The 26,935-nt window shown below is 44.0% G+C and overlaps 1 protein-coding gene across 12 annotated transcripts in view; it reads right to left on the bottom strand.

Moving 5' to 3' along the window:
* The window catches only part of Itpr1 (inositol 1,4,5-trisphosphate receptor type 1), a 341,014-nt gene that overhangs the window by 119,699 nt on the left and 194,380 nt on the right, over positions 1 to 26,935 (bottom strand). For all 12 annotated transcript variants that reach the window (XM_059258296.1, XM_059258297.1, XM_059258299.1 and 9 more), the window contains 5 exons: positions 26,355 to 26,483; positions 20,461 to 20,581; positions 17,234 to 17,418; positions 14,222 to 14,370; positions 13,214 to 13,325 (listed from right to left, as the gene is read on the bottom strand). In XM_059258296.1, the coding sequence (XP_059114279.1) occupies positions 13,214 to 13,325; positions 14,222 to 14,370; positions 17,234 to 17,418; positions 20,461 to 20,581; positions 26,355 to 26,483 (696 nt within the window). The remainder of the gene's footprint in view (positions 1 to 13,213; positions 13,326 to 14,221; positions 14,371 to 17,233; positions 17,419 to 20,460; positions 20,582 to 26,354; positions 26,484 to 26,935) is intronic.

The raw sequence follows: 26,935 nt of genomic DNA, 5'->3' as shown, positions 1-26,935 counted from the left end.
TCTATGTCTGAACTGTGGTCCAAGGGACCAGTCACCTGGTGTATCACAGCTGGACCTGATCTCACCAGTGTGCCTTCCGAGCCATGACGGCTGTACACTGTGAGCCCAAACAGACCCTTTTACACCTTCCACTGCTTTAGACAGGCATTGTCTTACAGCAATAAGAAAACTGGAAGAGTCACTAACCAAGAAGGAAGAGCTGCTATTTATGGGTGTCTTGCTGGGCAATGAGAAAGAAAGTTGTGCTGTGGGTACTAATGGAGGTCTGGGTAAACCCAGCAATGGACCAAGAGGGCAGACAGTAGCATGGTTCGAGCCTGGCAAGGTTCCTCACTGCCACTCTCTAGGGACACATGCCTCCTATGAATTTATGTTTTCTCCTGTCTCTGCAATTCCATGCCCCATCCTGCGGCGGATGGCTCTGGCTGAGGCTTAGCAGGTGGACTTGTCTCTTCCAACATCTCTGGGACAAGGAGATGAATTTCTCCATTCTGAGCATGATTATTCTAACCTTATGGCTCCCTCAGGTTATCACAGACAGGATTCCTGGGCTCATTCCTGCCATACCTCATAAACACCCCACACTCTATTTCAACATTCCTACCCCGGAGAGAGAAAGAGAGAGAGAGAGAGAGCAAGATACAGTCAAAGGATATACACATGAACTCTCTTTCTTTCTCTCTGTGTGTGTATGAGAGAGGGGGAGGGGGTAGCTCAAAAAAGGTGTGGCTAGAAAAGTCTACCACTCCATATGAAGATAGTGCCACGAGTCTGGCCAAAGGACACGTGCGTGGAACAGGAAACTGACGTCAGACATAATCGTCAGATCCTACCTGGGCTGCCCTGGACCCAAGTCATGCGCCAGCAGCATGGCTGAGTGGTGCAAGGTGCAGTCAGGGGCCATGGAATGAAGCCAAGGTTCATGCTGTAACCATATGACCTTGGCCTCTCCCATTGCTCTCCAACACTGTACACTGTGCACCTCTCCTTAGGCCAGAAGGCAGCTGTAAGTGGCAGGCCAGTCTCAAAGACAGAAACTGTGAGACCTGGGGTGAGTGTGGTGGGGCTGCAGCGCAGCTCAAGGCAACCACTTTAGTAATTGGATCACTACAGTGGAAGACATACCCTTGATAGAAAGCTGTTGTCATGTAATTTTAAAAATGGTCTTTCTTTTATTTTCTCTACTGATAAAATCCAAGAGCAATGGAACCAAACTGTTCCAGCAAAAGTAGAGAGGCACACGGGGAAGGTTGCTCAGTTAGGTCTAGACAGAGAAGAGTAATCCTACACTACCACTTCTGGGGAGAAAAAGCCGGTGCAAAGCACCCAGCCTCCTGACGCGGGTCGGGAGAAACACCATGGCAGAAAGGCCTTCAGCACAGCCAGGAAAATAACATCAGAGCTGAGGTGTGTGTCTTGTCAAAATGGTAAACAGAGTAACACAATCCAAGAAGGCCCTTGTAGCTCTGCTCTTACGTTCCTGCCTGCTTTAGGCTAAAACCCAGAAACTGTGTAAACAGTTTTGCTTTCTGTCCTCAGTGCAAACCGGACCGGGAAGGCATGGCAGGGTGAAAGCGAGTGCTGGCGCGTGCTGGAGCAGCCGTGTGAGCAGCCGTGCTCGCGCGCGCGTGCTGGAGCAGCCGTGTGAGCAGCCGTGCTCGCGCGTGCTGGAGCAGCCGTGTGAGCAGCCGTGCTCGCGCATGCTGGAGCAGCCGTGCGAGCAGCCGGAGACAGAGACGGAAAGCACCGGCTTCTACCGTTTGCGTTGGCCGCACTCCCATGGCCATGTCCTTTAGGTTCATTCTATATGATTAGAACAAAAGGATTACAGGCAGGGATTTCCTGCAGGAACCCAAGCAGCTACCCTCTCATTCCCTTGCCAAACAAAACCAAAGCCAAAGGAAATGAAGAAGATGGAGCTGGAACTGGTATATCCTTTTTTTTTTTTTTTCTTGTTTAATTCTCTATTTTGTCTCCGTTCTCTTTGCCCAGAGAAGCATCTTACACTCTTCTGCAGAGGCTCCTGGGTGTCCAGTTTTCTTTCTTAGTGTGAGATCAGGAATGTCCCTGTTTCTATGATTGCACTTGCACTGTCTCGTCTCCCTAGAGGATTGTGCTTGCTCTTAAAATTTAAATGATCTTTTAAAGTTTTCCCCTGAAAATCTTATGAAGCTGTGTAGGACAGCGGAGGATGCTTAGAGACCTCATTATTGCCCGGAAGGACAAGTTTGAGTGTTTTTCTATTAGTGGGCCACAATGGACAAGCCAAGAGCACTGGCTGGTGTCACGTGATGAGGGTCTCTGTGAGGACTCTGGTCACCATCAGAGCCTCCCTGCGCTTCCATCTCCTCACCTGTTCAGGGAGACTGGAACATTGCTGGGATTCCTGCCAGCTACAGTATCAAGGAGTGCACAGTCTATTGTCAGTAAACTTCATTTTTAAAAATCTAACAGCCAAGTTCCCTAAACAATACAACTTGCTTTGGGGCATATGACAGAGACCTGACCAAATCAGGAATGTAATTAGATAAAACAAGCAACAGCCCACACTGGCACTTCCTTCTCTGATGATTAAAGTCACAGTTCCTTGGGGATATGCTGATTTTATGGCAGTAAGATGCAATTCTGATAAATATAATAATAAAGTATACATGTTCCAAGAATAGCTATGTAAATATGATACCAATATAAGTAAATATAAGTAGGGTCTGATCAATGAATTTAGTTTTTCTCAACAGTTATTATTATTATCATTTTACTTGAATGGAAAGGTTTCAGTGAACATTTTAAGGAATAACATTTTAAGACCTAAATATTCTAGGTTTTATTTCTCTCTCATAGTACATGCTGCCGATATCTCTAATTAGAGTGAAATCTTTGAAGCTGGTGGGTGATTAACATGCCTAGTTATAAACCTGAAAAATCAAGCAGTGTCCCAGACTGCTTCATCATATTGATCCTTGGATTTAAGTCTTCCCAGGACTTTCAGAGAAGTTCAGCAAAACGTAACATAATAGAAACGGAGATTCAAATGACCAGCAAACATTTAAGTAGTAGTTTCTGGGCCCTCAATGTCCTTCCTGGATGAGGCCAATAATCAGGGCATCCTAACTGATGTCAGTCAAGTAATGGGCTATGTGCATCGAAGATACTCACGTGCCTGCTTTATATATAAAGTACCTGATTTCTTATGGAAGGATGCACATCTGCTACCATGACTTGTAATTCTCAAAGAAGCCCAGAGACTTCCTAGGTTATTTCTGGTGTTTGCAATTCAGCAACCCCCTCACACCTGTCCATCTCTCCATCCATTCCTTTCATGTGTGTCTATTATTGGACCAGCACACAGCAGGGCCTGTGAATAGGCTTTGCTTTCTACTGTCTTTAACAGGCGTTCTTCTATGGCCCCAGGGCATCCATGATTTTCTGTTAAACACACTGTGTCCACGTGGACCATCCTGGCAGAAATTGAACACAAGTCAAGACATGTATGCTAGATTGATATGTCAGTATTGCAAAAAGAATTTATAATTTCTGGCCCCCTAAATCAGCACTCAGTTGCTTTTTAATCTACTTATAGCCTCAGGGGAAGGAAACAAAACAGGAGTGAATGAACTTGCAAACATGTTAACCAGGCCATCTTTTCTCAGCCTCTGAAACAAACCCCTTCATTAAGAGAAAAGAAAGCTTTAAGAAAACTGAGCCAAAAATAGAAGTTTTCTAGCATTGACAAGAGCAATTTTAAATGGTCACATCTACAAATACAATTCTCTTTTTAACTGTATTTGCTTTTAGAAACAAAAACAAGTTAAAAATTACATGGCTCTACTCATGTAGTTTGATGCCTATCTTACAGAGAGACTTCATCAGAACTCAATAGTGTGGTCCATTATTTAAAAATGCAATCTGGCTTGACTCAATTACACCACTTCAGTCATTCTGGAATAATCTCAGCATTAAAAAAAAGAAGAAGAAAAAAAGAAAAAGGAAGTCAAAAGAGAAGATGCCCTCAGCAGACTCTGCAGTGGCTTCTGTGTGCTGCGAGGAGAGTTTGCTCTGTGGTTGCCAGTGTCTAAGAGTAAACACTCCCGCTGCACTTATTGGCAATTACTGCTGAAGGTCGCACACCAGCAGTGAGCCTAAATTCCAGGAAAAAAAGAAAGGTCTTATGTAACGGCTGCCTGAATGTTGGCAGGTGCCCAACTCAGCAGTTCACAGCAATGTAAAAAGTAGGACGCCTCCACCGGGGTTGGACGTCATGAGCACGCCCCCTGAAGGTGAAATCTAACAATTCTTCAGCTTCTCTGTCTCCCCCCTCAGCCTTCGCACATCCTGAATTTTACAAAGTTGCTCGTCTGTGGCATCATTGGCTTGTAGGAGGAGCTAGAGGTGAGAGAAGTTAAGGGCACAATAAAAATAAAGCCAGGTTACAGCTACCCTGGGTGACACGAAATGTCTGTCTAGTATTTTTTTTTTTTTTTCATTTTGCAGTACAGGAAAGCCAAGTTGCTAGCTGTCCCCAGAGCTCCCAGTGACAGCAATTGAGCGCAGATCACATCTCAAATGGAAACTAACAGGCATGTCCAACAAGCTACAGTGCACACCCAACTCGTTTTCAAGGACAAAATGAGGAAACCTAGGTGGACCACTCTGTTATTCACTACTTCTGCCTGAACTTCTAGCATGTTCTCAATGGATATGGCACTTCTTAGTTTAGAAAAGTGGGTGCTGTCTTGCCTTGTGGCTACTCATCTGACACCTGCCTGACCTCTGAAGTGAACACTTAAGCTTCTGGGAAAAGTCTCCAGATGATGGTTCCCATAATTCCATGTAATTTCTATCATGTTTTGCGACAGACTGGAGTAATTTTTACAATAATTTCTATAGTCTCTATAGCAAATCTCCAGCAGGAAGATACTGTGTCTATTTGGGGGCACACTGTATCCAGCCCTTAACACAGTGCCTGTAACTTGACAGGTTTACATCTTTAGCATCAGCTGGTGCCCATGTACGGCCAGTGAGGGAGCTTTCTACATCTTGATTGGGGTGGGGGTGGGCGATGCATACTCCCAAGTACACACATCTAATAATCCATCAAGTGTGACATAGTTCAGGTAGTTTCCTTTCCCTATCCCCCCCCTCCCCCCATCTGTTCTTCCTATCTCCAGTGAACAAGACCAAGTCAGGGGTAAAGGATGGAGACTGCCTCTTTACTTGCCAAGAAACATAAACACCAACACCTTCCTGTTTCTGGTGTCAAATGAAATTTTACTCTAGGAGGCAGCTAGGAAGGGCCCATCCCTCCTATGAGGAGGTCATGCTTCTGTCCTTCTTTTACCCTCTTCCCCAAAGTCCTGCCATGGATGCTGAAGGCCTTAGGCTTTTTCTTTTTCCCTAACTTGTCTTCAGCACCTCTTTGCAGACAGGCACAACTGGCCTTTATCATCAAAAGGTAGTAGCTCTTCACCAACAAGGAGGTAGAGAGACCAGGCCAGCCTCATACTTCCCCCAGCACATTCAGGATTCAGGACTGAGCCAGCAGGAGCTCTCATTAAACTTCTGCAGAAGCTCAGCGATGGATGACAGCTTCCACAGTCACACACTGGTGAAAGGTTGGGGGTGGGGGGCGCGCACCACAGGAGCTGTGGTGCTTTCCAGAATGGGCTGATGATAAAGGCCAATCAGTCATCTCTGAGAAGAGGGCCAGAGCCAATAGCCTGAGGGACCAGGGACAGGGTGTTGGTGTCCCAGGGTTCTGACTGTTGCCAGGGGTAACTACGCAGAGGGGAGCCACAGTTGCTTCCTCAGGGAATTTTCAAAGAATCTAAGTGCCTGCCAGAACATTCTTCCTTTATAAACAGACAGTATTCTATTTCCTAGAGTATAATTATAAACACACCTGCTCCAACTGTGGAATCTTTCCATAAGCAAGCAATAAACTCCCAGCCAGGAGAACCAAGTTGTATCTTGAGCAAGCAAACACATCAACTGATTACTATGGTGCAAACAGTGTATTAATAATGCTGCACAGACTCCAATGAGGGAGGGTTTTCTTTCCCTGACTTAATCTGTACCCAAGCAAATAGAAATTCAATTTCAATAGCCCAGGGGAATAATTTAAAGAGAGGCCTTTAGATCTCTAAGTAGAAAGGGGCCAGCATACAAAATTCAGTCCAGGACATTCTAGTATAGAACAATTCAGAAGTAGGAAAGCTACATATGAAACAAAGAAAAATGATTGTGCTACAAGCAGTTAATAATGCTACAGGTGTCTGCCTCTTTTCATCCCTCTGCATCCTACATGCATGTCTGATTAAAGCACAGACATGTTTGTGTCTGATTAAAATGAGGACGAGTGTGTTCATATAGAATTCACCATATAGGCCTATATGGAGCTCAACCAGCTACATGTAAGACCTAGCTGGCCATGCTCTAGTTGTGTGGTCCAAGAGTGGCCATTTACTTCTCAGAATGCCACTCCCGAGGCAGCCAGTCCAAATCCATAACCACTTGTGTTACTTCCAGAGTTAAGTCTGTGGTGCATCTTAACTTTCCTTAGGTACAGTTAAGCCATTTATTAAGATTTTTCAACTACAGTATATTAAGTTAATGTAAAGACAGTGGATAACATGTCTAATCTGGTAGCTTCATTCCATCCAAAATAAGGTATTAATTAACTATCCTAACAAAAAAATTAAATAAAAATTTATCCCACTCTATTCACCAGCCAATAAAATCACTTGTGTGTGTGTGTGTGTGTGTGTGTGTATATATATATATATATATTCCCCCTAACAACTTTTTTTTTTTTATCTTGCTGGTACCCCCTACCAACTACATATCACAGCCTAAAAACACTAAGGCTGTTGAAAAATGCAAAGAACCAACAAGAGGAAGGCAGCCTCTAATCTACTCATGTGTCAATCAGTTTCCAGGGCAGTACTGGAAGTGCAACTTGACAGATCTGTGTAGGGACCACGGATTGACACCTTCCTCTCTGCACCTACGGTAGTCCTTGTGGAAGAAAAGCCATGGCTATGGGGTGTTCCTAAAACCAGAGGTGGATTCACAATGCCTAATGAAAATATTTCGGTGACAACCTGCCACCCCCTGCCAACCTTGTAACGCTTTTCGACACGGACAGCAAGCAAGTAGTGGGTTTGGTGTTTTGTTGTTGTAGTGTTTTAACAACTCCCCAACCACGTCAACCTATTCTCTCTCTTTGTGTCAAATGCTTAACACAAAACAAAGTTCCTTCGTGTTAACATCAACGGTGAGCTTCAGGCATAATAAGTTAATGACCAGTATCAACCACAGATTCAGTTGAGATGAGGGGATAATCAAAACCTTGTCTCAGCTTAGAAACTCTGTATCTGGATGATGGTGGGATAGCCAAGGACAAATGACAAACGTTCTGGAGGGAAATACTAACACAGACAGGACCGACCCTGCTCACTCTCAGAGGGCACACTACACAAAGTCAGACGCTAAACGCAGAGACCAGCGGACACAGTACAGGGCTAACTGGAAGGGTATCATGGAGACGCCACTATGGGACATTAAAAACAAAACAAAAAACAACAACAAAATTAGGACCTCGGCATTTTCCAATTCATCAATGGAAATTTGCTGGAAAAGAAGAAAGGAGGGGAGAGAAAGAGATTTGTTAGGAAGGGAAACACAAGAATCTACATGTTAGAAAGTTGCAAATGTATGCTTATGCTCAACCATGTCACCTTCAAGTGCTGCTAGACAGTGGCCATTTGAAAGAAGTTAGGCACCGTGGACCCGGCCACAGCTTGGAATGGCATCTGCTCTGGAACAGAATATGTAGTATGTGCCATGCTCTATTCACACACCAGGCAACAAACCTCACGAGTCCATCATCCAAGCTTCAAGACAGCCTTGTGCCTTTTTGTAAACACGAGATCTTGAACTGAGTGGGACTGAGAGCCAACTCCCTGAGCTTTGTTTTGCAGAAGCAGACAGGGAGGGATAGGATAAAAGACAAGAGTGCTATTAACTCACTTGACTGGTTTATTGGGGTCAGGAGCCCAAACTGCAGTGGGGCTCAGTCAGATCTGGGATTAACTTCAGGAGGCAGAGACCAACATATCTCAGAACCTGGGAGCGTGGATGAGCGAGGGTCGACATTTGCCCCAGTTAGATTAGTAACATGGGTATACTGGCATCAAGTCCAGGGGAATTAAAAAAAAAATCACAAGAGAATTATCTCAGCACATTGGTTTAAGGATGGCAGGCCAATTCACAGCAACTCTGTTACATTCCATTCTGAAAAGTTAAGTGTTTGACAGAAATACTAGTAGCCAGAAAGGCCAAAACTCTACTCATCTAGAACCAAGGAGCTTCCGTGGTTAGCAGAGAACTGACAATTGTAAGAAATAAAAACCCTGGCATTACCTGAGGTTGGCTCGCTCTAGAACTAAAGCAGGGATTATTCAGAAGGGGCAAGTGGAATGTTAAATAAATTTTGGGATATCCTCTTACATTAGTTCCTGGCCTCTGAATTTCTTTCAAAGCTCTCTGACTAATAATATGAACCAAGATCAGCATAATAAAAACCTACAATGAACCGAGAGGGGCCGATACTTAAGACAACTATGTTATTTTTTCAAACAGGATCAAGGGGTTTGAAGATTTTCTGTGAGCTATAGAGAGATTCAGAACAATCTTTAAGATTCTTAGCCATGGGAATGTTACCTTTTTCTTAACCACAGGCAAAATGTATTCCAGACTCAAAGCAGACTTTAGTGGGCACTTCATATGCATATTTATATTTACACAATCATGGTATCATTCTAAAGTCTGATCTCTTGGAGGATTCAGGATACAGAGATACTGGCAGCTTCATACCAAGATGTACTTCAACACCATTTTGGTGATAATTTTTCAAATGTTCTTTATTTTTATACTTCACACCATGAATAAATACACTGTTGGTTCTTTTCATTCAGGGACACAACTGGTGAAGATAATTATTCATTCAATTCCTGAGTGCTTGCTATGCTGTGGAGACAGTTTGAGTATATCCTGGCAGTTCACACAGGGAAGCTGGACCTCACTAGTGACATGCTAGCAGGTGGTAAGACCTGGGGGAGGGCCTAGGTCACAGGGGCCTGCCTGTCCTTGTATGGAACTAATAGTTTGTTATCTGGGTTGTTTTATTTTTTATTTTTTTGCTTGGGTTTGGTTTGAGGGGGGACATGGTCTCATTCTGGAGCTCTCTATATAGCCCAAGCTGGCCTCAAACTCCTGGTAGCGTTCCTTTCTCAGATTCTTTGGTGTTCAGGGGTCTTAGTTAAAGCTGAGCTCCAAGTTAGTTCTTAGGAGAGTTAGTTGTAAGGGCAAGGCTGATTCCGGAATCGCTCTGTGGCTGTTTCAGAATGTGATTTCTCACTCCTTCGTGAGGTACTTACTACTCAACAGTAGTTTTGGAGCTGCCCAATCCTGGAATTTCAGGCTCCCAATGTATAACTCTATCTGTCTGTCTGTCAGTCAGTCATCTGTCTGTCTGTCTGTCTATCTGTCTATCTATCTATCTATCTATCTATCTATCTATCTATCTATCTATCTATCTATCTAATCCATCCATCCATCCATCCATCCATCCATCCATCCATCCATCCATCCATCCATATCATCATATCATCCGCCCATCCACCTATCTATCTATCTATCTATCTATCTATCTATCTATCTATCTATCTATCTATCTATCATCTATCTATCTATCTATCTATCTACCTATCTACCTTCTATCTATCTATCTACCTATCTACCTTCTATCTATCTATCTATCTATCTATCTATCTATCTATCTATCTACCTATCTACCTACTATCTATCTATCTATCTATCTATCTATCTATCTATCTATCTATCTTGATAGTAGGGACTGTGTCTGGTAGGCCAACACTTTACCATAGAGCTACCTGTCTTCTTTATAACATAGCCCCTCTCAGGTATTTCACTATAACACAACAACTGTGATTCATTTAGTCCCTTTGACATTTCCTGGACTAACACATCTTGTGGACAGTGGGCTAAACACTCACTCCTCACTATTCTGATTCCTAATATGGGACCTATTCAAAACCACAGGTTTCTGATGGCCCCAGAACAACCAGAATTTATGAACTTACCTGCTACCAAATGGCATCTTTTTTCAAGTGGGTAACAAATCAGAACTGAGCTGAAGCCTAGACATTCTGCAACACTGACTGCTCCTGTCCTCTATGTAGTAACCATCTAGCATAACAAAAATGTCAATGCTAAGACGATAGGCAAACTTCAAAGCACTCAAGTGTAGTTCCTCTGCTCACTTGCGATGTACTGGTGAAAATCTAGGTATCTGGAGTCAGACTGTGGGTTTATGTTTATGGAGCATTGCTCTTAGCTGTATGATCCTAGGCAAAATTATTAACCTTTTCATATGTCCACACTTGAGTCTAAAAATAATGACAATATTTATCTCTGAGGCTAACCTGAGGTAAGATAGGAGACTGGCACCTAAGAGGTCAGCAAATTTTATATCTGGTGATTAAAAAGTATGCCAGCTTTCAAGAGACATATTTTAATCTATTTGGTAATCTGAGTCACACTTCTCAATGGTCTCTTTTTTCCTTTATGAAAGTACATCCATATAAGCACACCAACACTTTTTGAGCAGAATAATAAGGAATTGTTTCAAATTTCTTTGTCATTTTGACCTTGATAAAGTCCTGAAGTTGAATGAAAATGTAGAGATGAGCAAAGGCACACAAAGCCTCTCTCTCCATAGGGACTATAGCTTAGAGAAAAAGACACAGAAATGGCCCCAACTGGAGGACACAGCATGTGAGAGGCAGGAAAGGACACATATTGGGATGTGGGAAATCGAGGTTCTAGCCTTGATCCCATTCAGACTCTCCATGTGATCTTGGGCAGATATTTCATGCCAGCCCAGGTGCCTATGCTCAAGGGAGGGTTAATGAGGCAAAGGCTTAGGCCTGTTCTAGCTCTGATTCTCTGGCTATGAAGACTCAAGAAAGGGCAGGCAAGAAGGACAGTACCAAATATCCTCAGGAAAGTGGTAGCCATGGGAACATTCCACACAAGGGGCAAGCAGCAGGAAAACCGAGATGAAAGCATGGGAGTGTCCTCAGCACCAGGCCAAGGACAACCAACCTCGTTTATAAAAACCCAAGCCAACTGGTTTCCTTGAGAAAAGGAGGTTAGTTCTTTGGCTGTGAGTTTTTTCTACCCTTGAAAATGTTGGCCTGCCTATGGGTCGTGCTTCTTCAATCCAGCAAGGACAGGCAGTAGCCATCAGAAATATCACCCAAGAACCTTGGTGAGACAAAGTCAGTACCGACAGCCAGACTGAAGGAAGTAGAAACCCTTCACACCTCCTGCCCATTTCAAAGTGCCATACGTATAGATGGTTAAGCAGCATTTTCCAATAGTCAAAGCATCAGGGCCGGAGGTCTCAGGTCTGTACTGCAGGTTCCTAGAACAACTCCCTTGGTTTTGTGGTCTTCCCCATCCTAGCTTACAGTGTTTCCATTTTCCTGAAGTGGGGATGACAGTCCCAAGCAGTCTGGAAAGAGACGTCAGCCTCTGGGCTTGGGTGTGGCTAATTTCTTCACCAGCTACCAAGGAAAGTGAACAGAGGGCCAAGAGACTCTTCTAAACGCTGGCCATTTACTCTTTCATAGCATCTCCCACTCCCTGACATCTATCCGTCTTTCTTTCTCTTTTCACCCCACCCCTACGCTGCCCTTGACTTTTCTCTTCCCTCCCTTTCTTTCGATTAAAGCCTGCCCATGTGTGTGTCTGTATAGGCAAGTCATCATTTCTCACTGGACTAAGGCTCTTTACACCTACTATTTAGATTCATAAGCTTCTTCCTATCAGGTTTTGTCCACGAAATCCTTATTCCATGACCAAGTATTCACCCTTAAATGTACATACTGTAAACATTTAGAATGACATGGATGTATGATTTTGATTGTTGGGTTGGTTTTGAGACAGGATTTCATGTATCCCAGGCTGGGCCTGGAACTCTCTAAGTAGCCAAGGATGACCTTACACTTTGGATCAGCCTGCCTCCACCTCCCTAGTGCCAGGATTACAGGAATGCACCACCACATCCAGTTTTATACAGCATACTGTGTCAAAACCAGGGTTTTGTGCATGTTAGGTTCGCCTTAGCCTTGGCTAGGGTGATATTTAAAAACCTAGAGATCTGGGGACAGTGCAGGGACAGATAAGGCAGTAATAACTGCACACTTTGCTGTTTTCTCTTTCTTATCCAGGAAGCTTCATTTGTTAAGTAAGCTAACATTAACGAGAGACTGAAAATGCTGAAATAGGCTGAAAAGCAAGATTTCAGCAGTCAGTTATATTTCTGATGATTTGGTTATCACCATCGATTCTGACAAAGAAAGACGTGGTTTAATTTATTCTGACAGGGAAAGATGTGGTTTAATTACCAAGGCTCTTTCTCAGAGCTGACCAGTGAGTTACTGGGTATTCTGATAGGCCAATGAGATCAGGAACTATTGATAAACGTGGCTAGCAGACAATTAGTGACGTTATTAATGACCCAATGAAGGCTGCTAGCATTGAGACTTGTGCTTAAGGCTTCCTGCTGGAGATGAAAAGAAGCACTAGGATTATTCTTGCCCCACTGAGCCCTTTGTGAGACACATGTCATATGCCTGCTCTCTCCATATACCAAGAATTGTCAGGGCATGGGGATTCTCTATTTCACAATCTCAATCAGAAGTGGTGACACGCTTGCTTGTCTTACTTCCAGTTAGAACTGGAGGGAGTTTCTTGAGGTGCTGGAGGGATTGTGCAACATTACATCAGTAAGAGGTAAGTCATCTCACAGGTATGCTTAGCTGGAACCCAAAATTCAGGAATCAGGACTGATACATAAGAGGATTATGCCTCATTGGGAAGTTCAATAGGAAAGGTCTCACAACTATTTCCTTGACGTTAGGTTATACGGTGAGTAGTCTATGAGAGACAACTAATAATATTTGACTTGCAGGGAAACGGTCGTATGATTCAGCTACCTTTAGGGAGAGAAGAAACAGCTTAAAAAAATTAAACTACCAGCTAGTAGCTAAGGGGTTTCCAAGCACGTTCAAACCTTACGTTTAATACTACAGCGTGATATAAACATGAAAATAAAATGCAGTACCTTTTCTCCATAGCCTCTATCTTTGGTCATCATTTCCCTGAGGGTCTGTAAGACTTTAATGCACAATTTCTCTTCATTCTCCTCTAGCAGCTGCTTGGTATGCTTTATTAGCCTGAATAAAAGAAAACCACAGGTCACATCCAGAAAACATCCTCCAGCTAAAGACCTTTCACAAGAAACTTGATCTAACTAGTCGGTTAAAGGACAAATCTTTATTAAAGGCTCCAACTTTAAATATACTTCAAGATATCCAGGAGCTTAAGGAACCAGTCAGCAGCTACGTCTCACATGCGACACCTGCTGGTGGGGGACAGATAGCCGGCTGACAGGGCAGAAGCTGGCCACATACAATGGAGAGCTTATACCAAGAGGGGAAAGCAGACAGAGCCCCACTCATCAGCGTGGCTATTTATCCACTGAGGATTGCAGCTAATATACGCCAATAGTATATTTTTAAAAGCCTCATGGGGTGGGTGGCTGGACAAACACACACTTTCTGTATCCTCTGTGTCTTCGGAGGAGCTCCTAGGGCAGAGTCCACCTTCAAGCTAGACAAACGACTAATCTCACCAGTGAAAAATCAAACGGGGATTTCTTACCATAAAACCGCTGGTTTCTTTTTAGATTATGCCCCCATGGCATACACTAAGAAGCTAACAACATGTTAGGACATGGTATCGAGGTCAAGGCACATCCAAGACTCTTGAGGGCCTGGAGGGTCATGACATTTTGTTTGTCTGTACCACACACGGTAGGTGTTTGCTCTCAACTTGTTGAATGGAGAAAAAAAATGAACAGGCACGCAATTCAATTTAGGGGGTGGGGAGTATCAGTAAATATGATCTAATAGACGAGTTTACTTTGGGGTGGTCAGAACAGGACTCTAGTATCTGACTTGAACCCACAAAGTTAAAAACTGGCCAAGGGCTCCTCCTCCGACCGGGGCCTTGGCCTGGCCATCGGCGGCGTTTTCTGGCTGCTGACCACTCCAGGAGGGAGGCTGCTTACTTGCAAATGAAACCACCGCTTTCACATTTCCTCCTGGCATCCGTGTTCTCAGGGAAAAGCAGTTCTGGTCTGTGGAGAACATCCACCAGCACAGACAACTCGGCCTGGACCAGGGGCCGGAGGCGGTCCTCCAGGGCAGACACGATGTCCTGCAATGAAAGCGTCGCTTGGTCAGCAGCTCGGGCAGAAGCTGGCTAACAAGGCTATCTTTGCCTAAGCATGGCGTACAGGCTAGGCTGTGTTAGCGGAGCTTTAGTACTATCTCCCGTTATTTTCGGTTATTAGATACTGTCCAGTGGTTACCGGAAGCATTGCCTCCCTATCCAGAAAGCAAAGGACAAACAAATCAACACTTTCTCCACCCCTTCATCTGAGACAGTTTTATGTTGCTCAAGGGCCATTCCACATATGTGTAAGTACAATAACACAAAAACAGGTTTAACAATGTGAAAAGATGTCTACTGTATAAGTTTAAAATAGTCAGAGAATAGTCTTGATTCTATGACACTGTTTTCAAGAACAATATCCATATCTAAAAAATACATACCAAATCCCATGAATACATCACCACTAGTTTTCTCTGGGTAGTGGGATCAGAGGGGATTTGAATATTCTTCTGCATAGTTACTAGTGCTGTCTGATTCTTTACAGTGAGCATCAGTTACACAAGAAAGTCATATACACATGAGAACACAAATGAAGGAACATGCTGTATCAACATGCTAAATACATGTACCCTGATAGCATGATGGTCTTCAAATGCAAAACACACAGCTGTAGGAAAGGAAAACAGAGAGAAGTTGAAAGGGCCACCAACCCAACACAACAAACACCATTTAAAGGCAAATGATAGGAAACACGAGGAATCATCTTCAAAAGATGCTGCAGCCTGTGCCATGGCTTGTAGCCTGTCGTGAGGCCTGCTGACTCGAGTTTAACTAGCAGCATGCTAAGACCAGGGAGGAACACAGCACAAGGGGATTCGCATGGGAAGACACACCTCACTGCAATTCTTTAACCCGTTGGGGGCTTTAAAAAAGGAATCAAATGATATTTTATCCAGAAACTAAAATTAAGCCACATAAAGATAGACTCTGTGTAATGCTAACAGCTCAATAATGTTTAGGACACATAGAAAGGGATACAAAATTAGATGATTTCTCTTGGTGGGAGAAGGGGTTCCCAACAAAAATCCTAAGAAAGTGGGATGCAGATTCTCTAACTCATACGACTTTCATGGAAGTGAAGAAGAGGTTCTCACTAGCTTCCCTAAGAGTATGCCTTTGGAGACAATTCTTCCTCTCCTCTCTCCCCTTCTCCTCACTCCTTCCCTGGTCCTTCTCTTTCCCCCTTCTCTTCACTCCCTTCTGGTCCCAACTCCAACACAGCTGAAAGCATTTGCCTGGGATGAAGGAATTCTTTAACACTGTCTTAACCCACTGCAGGAAAGCTTGCATCTTTTGAGAAGTCTGGACTTTACACTGACATTTGTTTGCATCGTATTTTCAAATGTATGACATTCAGCAATCAGAGAGCAAGAGGGAGAGTGAGAAAGAGGAGAGAGAGTGCAAGAAAGAGAGAGAGAGAGAAAGAGAGAGGGAAACAAAGATGGCAAAGCAATGAGTTGGGGAAGGTGCTAAGGCTGAGGGAGCAAACGTCTAGATGAGAATTAATCACAGAGGTGGTTATTGGGCAAGAGACCGTCCTTATTACAACTCTTGCTGCACGGGGCATCTAATGATGACAGGGGCTCGAGGATAATGCCTAACTGTGGACCCAGGATCCTTGAAAGCAATGACAAGTTTTTATAGCAAGTGTGACCTACCTTTGCCATCTATTCCATTTCCCAGGATGTACTTACTAAATCTAAGAAGGGGCAAGAAACTAGCATGTTTGCAGATAACTGACACGGACTGTTCTGTCCAGAAAACAGTGTTTGTTCATGGAGTGTTGAGTCTGTATCCCTCACCTTTCCCAAAACACAGAAAGTCAGGAAACAGTCCTTAGGAAACCAAGTTCCCTTTGCTTAGGAATGTCTTCTACCACAGGAAGGACTGTAATCCTTAACTTGTCACCAAAGTTCCACAGGCCTTCTAGCTGCAAGGAACATAGCCAGGCAGCTGATTCGTTCTGTACAATATTCTTTATGAAAGATGCTTCCCACTCTTTGCTTCTTTAAGTCTGATCTTGGCTCAATGTTACTTGCTCAGCCAAGCATCCCTCACCGTCGACCCTAACCCCAGTCAAGATTAGGTCTCCTGTCGTCACTTTAGGTTTACATGTGTAATTAGCTGATTAATTGCCTCATCTCCTCCAAAACTGGAGACCATCAACTATCACCTGCTCAGGGCTGATGAATCAATCAGTGAATTTATTTGTCTTTATGTAAATTATGGAGCCTCACAGTGACTCAATTACTTTTCCAAACGATAACAATTTTTATCCACAGCAGTAACCTTAGACATTTTAGCAGAAGCCCTTGAGGGCTCACGATGCTCTGTGCCACTGTTCAAGGGCATGTGTTTTCCAATGATAGCCATTACAAAACACTCTAGTTCACACATTGTTGTAACACGGGACCGACATCTTTCCCATTGAATAGTAGTTTCGATTCCCCTCCTAAGAGATGACGTGCACCTCTGAGGCGGCACTGACCAGTAGAGGGCAGCAGAATTAATGTCAAGTGACATCTTTAAAGCTGGGTGATAAAGACAAAACTGCTTTCAAGAGGTCCCTCGAAATGTTTATAGACTCGGCTGGCTGTCTCGATGTGAGGAAGCCCAGGCCACCGGGAGGCTCTACGGAGATGTCAGACAGTAATACAGCAGACACTCAGAGGCAACGGTCTAAAGGTGAGTGGGCCCCCTTCCGGGTGCTTGTGTTTACCAAATGACTTGGTCCCCCTGGCCTCACAGACCTCTCTCTGCAGCCCAGCTTGTGCGTTTTGTGGCTTGAGAAAACACAACTGTGACCATCAAGTTAATCTCCACTTCCTTCAGCATCAAACATTACCTGCAATCTCTCGATGATATTTCGGTAGTCTCTGGAAGCGGCTAGAACAGAGTCTCTACGAGCAGCATTACGGGCTGATAGCCGCCAGTTCATGGCTGTTTTCTGCACAATGTTGTGCGACTTCAGGAAGAGGTTGTTGACTTGGCTGTCCAGGTCAACAGGAATGGCTATGGCCCGGCTCTTGGCTGTAAAAGAGACACATGACTCGTGAGTCTACAACTTTCAGAGCAGCAGGATATGGGTATTGATCCTCAGTAGCCACCAGGCCCATTTTTTTTTTTTCCTTGCCTATAATAAGGCAAGCATGTATGGTCTGGTGAAGACAGAGAGGGAACTCAACCTTTAACCATATTTTAGGTTAGGATTTCCCAATTCCAATTCTGGGGACAGGAGCAACCATGAACACGAAAATGGTGCCAAGTGATAAAGCTTGGGGAAGACGTAGGAACAGCTCAATGCCAGCTTGCTTTTTAAATGAATGGCTCTCTATCAATGCCCACGTGTTTGTACATTTTAAGAATTATCCAGACAAACAACTTGCTAGGCCAGGAAATTATTTTACTAGTGTTGTTGCCCTATATCACAGCCTACAAAAAGCTGACTTCTGATGACCAGAACACAAACAGCATCTATACTGTAGGCTCTTCTTCCCCTCCCTAAAAAAGGACAACTCACTCTCACCATGAGAAAACACAGTGAAATCCACCACAGGGATACTAGAAAAGACACTTGGCCAGTACTTGTTTATCAAGACTGTCAAGGTCACGAATAACAAGAAAAAAGCAAGAAACTGTCACAGACCAGACTGGGGACCTGACAGTTGGTATGAGACAGGCGTGGAGGTGTACCCAGGTACAGAAAAGGGACATTTATGGAAACATTAGTGAAATCGGAATCAAGCCTAGAGTTTAGCTGGTGACAATATATCATCGTCATTCTCTAACTTTTGACAAATGTGCATTAGCAATGGGGATGTGGATAACTGAGGGAAAAGGTGAGGAGGACACAGAACCCCACTGCATCTTGTTTATAACTTTCCCATGAATCTGAAAGTAATACTAAATATAAGTTAGCCTTAAAAAGGAAGCTCAGATGAACACTTCTCCAAACCAAAGGAACCATTTCTTGTCTTCAGTGCTTCAAAACACTGGAAATAGAAAGTGTTCTCTACTGCCTGTGTCTGACTGTAAAAAGAACTGAAGCATTCTGAAAGATGTGCTAGAGAGCAACCGTTTTTTTATCTTAATAGAACATACCATGTACAGAGAAAGAATCGATAGCTAGTCAATAATTTCCTAACAGTTTACTCTATTAAGTGGAAAACCGTGGGAGAAAAATATAATATAAAAAAGTAGGGCACACAGTTTACACTCATCTCTGTTAGAAAATCCATGCCCTGGGGGCCAGAGAGATGGCTTAGCAGTTAAGAGCACTGGCTGTTCTTTCCAGAGGACCCAGTTTCAATTCTCAGCACCCACATGGCAGCTCACAACTGTCTGGAACTCCAAGATCCTTACTCAGACATACATTCAGGAGAAGCATCAATGCACGTAAAATAAAAATAGAGAAAGAAAGAAAATCCATGCGCTGGCTAAGCTATCTAGAACTGAACAAGACACACTGGGCTTCAGGTATGGTTTTAGTCAGAAGGTGGCCATTCCCAAGGGGCATAGGACTGGGTTTGGGGAGTCAAATCGGCTGGGCTTTTTTGCGCAGGCATCTGCTCTCTGTTTTTGTTTCCTTTCAGTTCCAGAAACTGAACCCAGGGCCTCATGCAGACAAGGCGAGTTCTCTAGCTCTGAGCTGTGCTCTTGCTTTCTCTGTATTATTCCTGCTGAGACTACTGAATGATGTAGCTTCTCTAATCAAATGTTGCCGGCCATCAAGCCACTGGCTTCCTCATATTTGAATCAACTAACTTTTGGGGCAAGGACTCACTCCGACATTCCAGCCTGAACAGCATGTCACATCTGTATAAACTGCTGTCCAGTCTAAAGAAAGCAGAGGGTCATCCGGGCATTCTCTCAGCCTCATCTCTTATAACACACACACACACACACACACACACACACACACACACACACACAATACCTGTCATATGAGAGGATAAGAATACAGGAAATCAGGCAGGGCCTAAAAAACCAAGGCAAGGGGTCCTCACAAACATACCCCATGCTTGTTCAAAGCTGCATCAGAGAACACAGAATTACTTATGTTTACCTTCTGGTCACTATGGAAATTTTCTTTCCTGTAAAGCACCCATTCATTCCTAAGGAACACCCTTTCTGACAAGTGTTAGCCTTGCTCTTTGCCAGGATCTGGGGATCTAGTCCAGTCCCAAGACTTCTCACCTGGGGTGAGAATCATATTCCTTTGCATAGAAATTACGGAAGGTGGGGAAGGGGTAACATCATAAGTTGGTTTTGTTTTGTTTTGTAAGTAGCTGCTGTAGAAGTAAAAGAAGAAAAGCGGTCAGCAAGGGCAGAGGGAGAAGACCCAGAGAAAGGCTGGATTATGGGCATCCACAGGGTAACTGTAATTTGTAGCAATTGACCAGCTATTTCAAACTAACTAGAAGAAAGAAGTCTTATGTTCCTAGCACACAGGAAGCTAATTACCCTGACATGCTGTACCCCAGAAATATGTACAATGATGGTACCAGTTAAAGTTTTCTGAAAAGGGCTAGGGTGTAGTTGAGTGCTAGAGTAATTGCCTAGTATGGAACAGGCCCGGGTTCAATATCTAGCATCGCAGAAAGGAAAAGGCGGGGAGGCTAATTGCCTTTTAGAACAGCCTTTGAGGGTACTGGGAGCTAGGGAGTGAGGAGAGGAAGGAGGACCAGGCACTGCATAGGGAGACGAGAACAATGCAGCCCTTGTGGGAAAGGTTGCTCCTTGGGATCTGATGGTGCTTTATGGGAAGAAAGTTTGCATATAGCAAAATGCATGTGCTAGGGTAAACATACTCATGCTTTGAATGAGGGACTTCCCGGGGCCTTGAATATCTTTGTGGATTGTCACTTGCCAAGAACCGTCTGACTTTGAACTATGGAATCTTATTTTTTCAAGGACTTACTGGTTCTTACTGTGCTAGCTTGGCAAAAACAGAGGCTGAGGAATCAAGAAGAACTGGGTCTGGCTTTGCAGCTTCCTTCCTTACAAGAGGCTCAGCAAACAGCCGGCAATTCATTTGCATCCCATTATATCCAAACTGATTTGGTACCTTACCTACATCAGAGAGCACCCGGATACAGCTCTCGACGGAGGCCTTCTGGCTCGGCATTAACCAGTTGCAGTGGTAAACTCTGAATACACCTTGCAGGAGTTGCACAAAGACGGGCTGGCGCGTCTGGAAGGAGAGGCAAGGTAAAGAAGATTGTGTAGAACACTGATGATCTGATTAGAAACACACACTGTCCTGAATCAAAAGCTAGTGGGAGGACTCCAGAAGGGCAAGGGGCTGGATTCCAGATGTTTCTAGTAGTATAGATATAAAGAGCCATGTCTCCAGAAAGCACCACTAGAGTAAGGTAGGATGAAGGAAGAGTCCTTTAGACATGGAAAGAATGCCTTGACAGGGATTGTGAGACCTTGGCCTCCCTCCTCTTTGCTCTTTTCACTTTCTTGTTTATGAGCTGTCGAACAGGCCTGCCCCACAGATGCTCCTGCCATGATATGCGGCCTCATCCCATGCCCAAAGCACAGGACCAACTGATCGTGGACAGAAACTTTCTCAAAGCTAATGAGGCAAAATCAATCTTTTTTTCTTTCTAACTTAATTAGTTCAGGTTTTTCATTGTAGTGACAGAAAGCTAATGAACGCAGTTCCTAGAGGACAAGAAAAAGTCAGGATCATTTGAAAGCAATAAAATACCATTATTACAAACTTGACATTATTTATTTTTATGCATTTTAAACTTGATATTATCTAACTAATTCTGACCACAAGAATCAGCAGTGAAATCAAACTCCCCAAAACAGTAACCTCATCCAGCTACAAACTAGCTGAATTACTTCAAGTCAATAACTTCACCTTGGTGTCAGCTTTATCCAATACATAAGGTAGATAGATCACCCAAACTTTTGCCCCAAACTTTCCTCCAAGCTCTATGTCCTAAGAGCAGAATCCAGACTAGCTTTAAACTCATAATTCTTCTGCCTCAGCCTCCCAATAGCTGCATTATAGGCACATGTCACCATGCTCAGCCAGAGTTTGTATGTTTAAAACATTTTTTTACATTTATTTATTTATTATTTATTTATTTGCACGCATGTGTACCATGGAGAAGCCAGTTCTGTCCTTCTAGCATTTGGGCTCTAAGGATCAAACTTAGGTTCTCAGGCATGATGGCAAGTGTCTTTTTACTCAATGAGTCATCTCACTGGCCCTAGAAACTGTCTTTTTAATTCACAAAAAAAGAAATGCTACGTGGATGTTAGCCAGAATCTACTCCCTTCCTTGCTTATGGCAGTGTCTTCACTGATATAAAGATATCTGTGATGGGCAGTGTCTATAAACATTCATTTAACACAGCACACTGGGTACAAGGAAGCTACCTTCCATGAGAAGACTTCTCTGTGAAGGTCTAAGTTCCTACTCCCTGTAAAGTAAGAGAATGCACTCATCTACTGAATTAGATACTGACTTTCTGGATGCTTTTTAAAATGGTGATTCTCATCTCTCCCCAAATGACAGCTTTTGACCTACCAGGCAAAGTTAATTGTTAATGATCCAGACCATGGTCATCTGTTTGGGACAGATGATCCTCTCAGCTTCACTAAAAACCAGCAGACTGGAGCAAAAAGAAAAGGAGTGGGAATTCTAAAGGGATTTCTGTGATGAAAGAAAAAGAACCGTACTGGAGGAGAAGAGTCCATTGTAAGAAAAGGAAACAGAGTCATAGAAAATTCAGTTTTCTCTGTAAGTGTGGTTCATGTATCCTCCCTTTCTTAAGTGTAAATACAAGCCAGCATGTCATGCATGATCTCATTTGGGCCTGGATAATAACTATGTGACATGGAAGTTACCTTCGTGTTATAATGAAAGACAAAGGCTAGGGGAGGATAAAACTATCCAAGAGTGCTAAGAAGGGCCAGCAGGGCACTGAGTCATCCTGTTCCCCCATTCAGTTCACCTGGGACTGAAATCTTCAGGAAGCACATCCCGTCCTGCACTCCCACCATCCAGCACTAAGCTACATTACTCATAGAGGTCAAGAGTGCAGGGAGCCCAGGGAACTGGCAAAGGAACCTAGAATCAGCTCCTAAGTTTGGTGGCTTTATCTTAGCTCCTGAGTTTATACAGGGGCCCAATCAAAACAGCCACAGGCCCTGAGTGCTTCCACCTGGCCAGGCCCTGTGCTAAGTACTTTACAAATATCTCATTCAGCCTCAGTGCAATGCTGTGATGGAGGAGGTGACACAATTGTAAATGCTGAACTTGGGATGAGAACCCTAAGGTCTAACTCAGAGAAGTGCCCCTCCTTTACGCAATCACCTGAGGCAGTGTTTATGAACCAACTACTTGCTCCTGTCCGATACCTGGGGATGTAAAAGATGACCTAACGGGTCACCAGTAGCTGTCTCCTAACTGCCAAACGCAACAGGCAGCCTGGTGACATCAGCTCACCTGATTCCTTGGCCAAAATGACAGGGCTACTCCCATGGCTGGTACATTGTTTGATTGGATGGGTGATCAAAAGCAATGCAGGGATTGTGACAATTTCAGGATGTGTCCACAAGGGGGTGCTATTTCAAAGTGGTGGAAGGCTAGGGAGGCCTTGTGGAAGGGACAGTGGGGTAGCGGCTCCTCTCCATCCCTTGCTCCTTCCTTCTTTTCCTTCTTCCCTCTGCCCACCTCTCTCTCTCTGCTCTAGTTCAGTTCATTTTGCAGCTCCATGTAATCCCGTTTTCCCTTCCCAGAACAGAGCTGAAGCAAGCGCCTCACTGTAATGTGAAACTAATTTAGCTGGCCATCACCCACTTACTAAGCCTCTCTCTCCTTTCCTAGATCCTGAGGTCCTACTTGGTTCTGAATCCTATCCTGCCTGCACCTTCCTCTGGCCTGCCTCACCTTCCCCCTGAATCATTCATGTTCTCCTCAGGACTGCTGAAATCTCTTCTGCACTGTCATGGCTAAGACTTAAGTCTACTTTTAATCTTGGGTCATTACCACTCTTCTGACTCTCAGAAATTCAAGTGCTCACTCAAAGAATTGATAACTAGGTGCCCACAGTCAACAAAGGACCCAGCAACGTCAGAGAGACATCAGTCTACAGACTAGTACAGGCTTCTACATTTGAACCACCTGCTGGGTGCTAGGCACTGTACTGAATGTTTCAGATAAACATCACCTCTCATTCCCACAAGAGAATGGGGTGTTGATATGATATCCCTTGTGGACACATAAGAGAAGTCCTGAGTTAGGTGTGGTGTGGCACCCTTGAGAGAGTGAAGCAGGAGGATCAGGAATTCAAGGCCAGCCTTGGCAACACCGTGAGTCTGAAGCCACTGGGGGCTACATAAGACCCTATTTCAAAATAGAAAGAAGAAACAGAAGCGAAGACATGAAAAGGGAGGGGAATGAAGGAGAGGGAGGGCACTGGAAAGTCAGCGACCTCTCCCTGTTAACAGAGAGTGTATGGGACGGAACGGAGATTTGAATACAATCTGTCTTGCTCTAAAGCCTCCAAAACTCTCCTCTTCCTCCCTCAATTCTACATTTCCAAGCTGACTCTTGGACACTTCACTTTGCTGGCAGCTCAAAGGCGCTACATCTATGCCAACTTCACCGTTTTTGTCCCTGGCATATGTGGAGGGAGGGAGAAGGCACTGAGATCTAGCGAAGGAGAAGACATGCCTTACAAAAGAAAAGTTCAGGAGGCTATGAGACCACCACAGGGAGTGTCCGTTAGCAACGAATGAACTGCTCAGCAATCTGTCAGCCACTGCTTTAAAATTAGACTTTGAATTCTAGACACATGTGGATACTCTATGCCGCAGATGGGACTCAGAACATTTGTCATTTGAAGATTTACTTCTCTCATAATTCGTGCTTACCAGTTAGTTAAATTTGCTCCACAACAGGGAACAGTAGCAGCTAACGTGAGAAGTCATAATATAAGCACCATTTGAAGCTTTATTTTAGAGTAAGGGTGTGTGTGTAAGCACAAACGCACAAGCATGTACACTCCCATGCACACGTGTGTGTGTGTGTGTGTGTGTGTGTGTGTGTGTGTGTGTGTGTGTGTAGGTGCATGTGTTCAACAGCACAGTTGCAGAAGTCAGAGGACAATTCTTAGGAGTTGGTTTTCTCTTGCTGCAGGGATGGAACTCAGGTCATTAGGCCCGTGAGTAAGTGCTGAGCCATCAGCTGGCCCACAGTACTCATTTTTGGTTTTCAAAACTGTTCCATGATCTCTGGGGGCATTATCACAGTGACTGTCACTTTATACAAGAGAAGCAGGTCTGGCCTCACTAGCCATGGCACTTTCCTGGTTGGTACTTCGTGTCAAAGCACAAACATATGTGCCTGGCTGCTAATGGGCTCCTGCTTCACTTCTCAAGTATGTACAGCGCAGTAACTACATTCCTCCACGGCTTAACTGCTGGTGTTTAGTTATTTTAAGTTTCTCAACAGTGTTTAAGAGAATATACTTTACTGAGAAGATCACACTTAGCTTTAGGGTCAGCACAGGCCTGAAATCATGGTGACTGTCACTTGGCATCTGAGAGCATGGCTGGGGATGACAGCTGAAGTGCCGGAGCTGAGTTCACTCCATAGCAAAAAACCATCTACTTTGCAGCCTGTATTAAGCTTACATGGATTTTTAAAAATTATTTTTAATTATGTATAAGCATATGCACGCAAGGGCAGGTGCCCACAGAGGCTCTATCCTAGAGCCAGAGTTACAGTGTGTTGTGAGTCACCTGATGTGGGTGCCGGGAATTGGACTTGGGTCCTCAGGAAGAATAGTGCATGCTCTTAACTGCTGAGCCATCTCTCCAGGCCTAAAATAACTCTTTTAGAGTTACTGAAATACAGAAATCCATCGTAAAAATACTATATTGGCTATTATGAATCATTCTTCTCTTGGAGAATTTACATTAATTTTTTATTTATTTTTATTGGAGAATTTAGACTTTATAATATGTCTCTTGCTCAGCCATCCTAGTTCAATCATCGGTCTGTGACAAGGACAACTGGTGACTTTCTGGCTATCAGAATCGAGTCCTGCTTTCACTCTGCAGCCTGGACAACGGGCCTGTGGTCACTGCTGTAGTGACCAACTCAGATTTGAGTTGTAAAAAGAAAAGTGCTGTTTTCCGCTGAAACAGTGAGGACGGCCCCTAGATCTACAGAGGTCAGGCTTTGACAAGGTAAGTCCAGGGCAAAGCTCCGGCAAGGCGTCACAGTTGGAGAAGGCGTCACAGTTGGAGAAGGCGTCACAGAGAATCCCACGTGAACGGTGCCCCACAGAGCTGGTGAGGTAGCAGCCCTTGTGTTCTACTGAACAACCTCCCACCTCAGCCACAAGACACTTCTGAGGAATTCTAGGTATACATACTCGAAGTGAGAGTTCTCAGTATTTGGAGATTACTGAAGAGAGGTTGGAATAAAAGAATTTTAGGTATAGTCAATCTTGTGTATCCTTGGGTTCTCCATCTGCAGAATTAATCAAGGACTGAAAATATCTGAAAAATGATCAGATCTGTATGGGATTCGTACCACATTTTTCCTTGTCTCAGCCCCTGGACAATATAGTAGACCTACTATTCACACAGCAGCTGCATGGTACAGCTCATTATAAGTCTTCTAGAGATACCTTAAAGTCTTCGGAAACATGTGGGTAAGTTGTATGTAAATTCTATACAATTATTACACCATTTAGTATTCAAGACTTGAGCATCCCTGGGTTTCAGTATGTGAAGACAGGAGAGGTCCCAGAGCCAATACCTATAGCTACTATGGTCAACTGCATTTCTGCTCCCAAGGGTCCCTGACAAAGCGACCTTCCATTCTAACTTTGCAGAGTAGCTCATTTACAGCAGTTACTCCATGCTGCCTAGGCCTGGACTGCAGATGACCACATGAAAACCGTGTTGCCAGAGGCAGTTCTCACCTGCAGAGTGGTACTCTGGTCTGAGAAGGGAGAGCTGAAGAACGTGGTAACAATGCTCATCACGATTTCAGTGACGTACTTCTCCAGAATCGAGTCTGCGTGCTTCCTGTCACTCGTGTTGTTACAGGCCTGGAAGACAGTCGCATGCTGGAAACGCCTGCTCCAGGATATTGAGAAACCCATCACCTCCCCCAGTGATCACCAATCACAGGACAGAAGTAAAGATCTATAAGTCAGAATTTATCCCAGAAAGAAGTAATTAGAGCAAATAAATAAATAAACAAAGTATGCACTGTGGAAAGAGAAGAAAACCCAGCTTGAGTAGCATGACCTAACATAGAAGAATAAAATTGGAAAGAGACTGCATGGCCATTCATCCCACTTCCTGCCTGTACCCAGCAAGTCTGAAACCTTGAAGAGCAGCAAATGGGATCGAAAGTAGAGTAGGCAATTTCCCTTAAAGGTAAACTGCCCCCAGATAAGTTATCTGCCTACTCTCTGTCGCCCACATAATGAGGAGAGCCTAATGCACCCTGAGGCCCTATGTTCTTTAATCAAATTTTACTGAGATGCATTTTGAA

The sequence above is a fragment of the Peromyscus eremicus genome, chromosome 3, assembly GCF_949786415.1.
Source record: "Peromyscus eremicus chromosome 3, PerEre_H2_v1, whole genome shotgun sequence".
Lineage (NCBI taxonomy): Eukaryota > Metazoa > Chordata > Mammalia > Rodentia > Cricetidae > Peromyscus > Peromyscus eremicus.
This window is presented reverse-complemented; position numbering and strand designations above follow the sequence as displayed.